This window comes from Nannizzia gypsea, genomic scaffold (genome assembly GCF_000150975.2).
Source record: "Nannizzia gypsea CBS 118893 supercont1.2 genomic scaffold, whole genome shotgun sequence".
In the NCBI taxonomy this organism is placed as follows: domain Eukaryota; kingdom Fungi; phylum Ascomycota; class Eurotiomycetes; order Onygenales; family Arthrodermataceae; genus Nannizzia; species Nannizzia gypsea.
This window is the reverse complement of record NW_003345200.1, coordinates 1,998,310-2,000,494: the sequence shown is the minus strand read 5'-3', so window position 1 is coordinate 2,000,494 and position 2,185 is coordinate 1,998,310. Positions and strand designations below refer to the sequence as shown.

The window sequence follows — 2,185 nt, the reverse complement described above, 5'->3', positions numbered from 1 at the left end:
ATCTCGCGACGGACCTTGGAGATATCTCCTGAGCACAATGTAAGGTGTGGGACAGCATATCTTCCATCCGTTGCCTCCTGGCACTGCTCTGGTCCGATAGGGTACCATCACTCACTCTGGACGGAGAGGTAACGGAACTTGGAGGCGACGCCTTCTGCGACATTCTTCCTGACGGCGGTAGTGTCAGGCTGTTTGATGAGACGGACGTAGTGTCTGAAGGGCCATTATGAGACGGAGCAACAGGGCCAGACTGCGGCGGAGTAGGAAATCCACGGACTGAATTGGGCGAAGGGAGTGAATACTGATTTATCCCGGACCATTCACTCCCGTCGGTCGAAACGGGAGACATGATGGGGGCTTCTGGACGGCGAAGTGCAGGACTATTCATGAACACTGTCCGCAAGCCGCCTACCTGTCACACATAGAACGTTGTAGCAGAGCGAAAAGAAAGGTAAAAGGAAAAAAAAAAAAGTAGACCAAGTTCAGGACAAGATGCGGAGCAATAGTTCAACGGGCAACACAGGACACGTTATCCTGGGCCGTTCAATGGTATCCGGAAGGTTGGCAGAGACAGAACGAAGGGGCGAAGGAGACGCAGGTCGAGATATCAACCGACAGGCTGGCTGCGAGCGCAAAAAAACGGCCCTGTTGCTCAACACGCAAACAAGTTCTCCAGCCGGCCACAACCAGTATTCCCAGCACAGTAGTTATAATAAGAAGGGTAAATTTTTTATTGAAAGGAGGGTCGACTTCCGTGGGGATGAGTATGATCCTGCAATCTAAGCTTGAGGTCGTCTTCGTTAGCTGGCGAGCTGGTGAAATTGCTGGGCCTTTAGCCGGTAGCAGAGAACGGGAGAACACACACGGACACAGACACAGGCACAGACACACAGGGAGAGAACGGGAGGAAAAGAAACAGCGGTTCAAGGTAGGACAGGAGCAGAGAGATACCGTGTGAGAAACCGGGAAACGGCTGGCTCTGTACACTGACCGGTTTGCAGCTTGACTGGATGCTCGCTGAGAAGCAAGGAAGAGAAAAGACGAGGCGCACTCGATAGTCGGCGGTTAAGGAGAGACGGCGACGACCAGCTCAAGCAGAAGACGAAGCAAAGAAAGACGAAGAAGAAGAAGAAGACGAAGAGAAAGAAGGAGAAGAGGAAGAGGAAGACAGACGGTCAGTCGCGAGGAGATGCAAGGCACCGCATCGTCGCTGGTTTTTCTATGCTTTTTCTCTTCTTCTACTTCCAGGAGGCGAAGGAAAACGCTCTGGCTGCTCTGGCTCTGCTTATTCTTTCTCTCTCTGCGCGATCCCTGGCTCTGGCTTTTTTTCTGGCTTCTTCTTTTTTTCTTCTTCCTCTCATCGTCGACTTTCTTCGTCCTTTTTTCCTTCGCCAATCAGACCAGGAGACACTTCCCGCTTCCAAGAATAGCCGCAGCCACCAGATCGGGATCGCAGGGCCATATGGACGAGCTGCATATAAAGGAACACACATATAAACATACATATCTCTACGGTTGTCCATTCTATAAAGCCGGGCGTGTTTGATCTCTACGGCAGGATATGCGGGCATGCAGGAGAGTGACAAAGACAGGCAGCTCTAGGGGGTGGCTACGGGAAATATCAACCACCACTAGCAACAACTACTGCCTGGCTGTGCGGTGGTCAAAGGCCGTCTTCAAGGGGAGATGCAGGAGATGCAGCCCTGGGGGACTCGCGAGGACATGAGACAGGTCATGAATCCCGGCGTGGTCGATGTATCGATCTGGTTCCTTAGATCCCTGATGCTGCCTGCATGCTGGATCTATCACCCAGCGAGCGAGACGGACAAGACGGACAAGCCCTTGACAAGTCATCACGGAGGCGACGAGACAGCAAGACTCGATACGATAACGCAGTGCATCTCGTCCTGTCTTGGGCTGCTTAGTTACGGTTCGGTTACTGAGCTGCTTGCGTGTTTTGTGCTGTCAACTCAAGCAAAAAGGGGGCCAGCAACCCCAGACTCCCAGCACTTAACTGCCAAAGCGTTCAGGGATAATCGATTTTCCACGCTGCAGGACCCATGGATGAGACCAAGTGCTGGGACCGGGACTTTGTTGAGCGCCCAGTCCCAGCCCTAGGGACGGGGGTCCGTGGCTGTGCGAGTGGGCATGGGGTGCTGTGTTGCTATTGATGCAGCAGCAGCAA

The 2,185-nt window shown here is 53.0% G+C and overlaps 1 protein-coding gene across 1 annotated transcript; it reads right to left on the bottom strand.

Moving 5' to 3' along the window:
• Positions 1–107: 107 nt before the first annotated feature.
• On the bottom strand, positions 108–349 carry MGYG_08997 (hypothetical protein; the record flags this gene model as incomplete). Its single annotated transcript, XM_003175191.1, has 2 exons — positions 108–168; positions 207–349. The coding sequence occupies 2 exons, from the start codon at positions 347–349 to the stop codon at positions 108–110; spliced, it is 204 nt and encodes a 67-aa protein (XP_003175239.1).
• Positions 350–2,185: the final 1,836 nt, after the last annotated feature.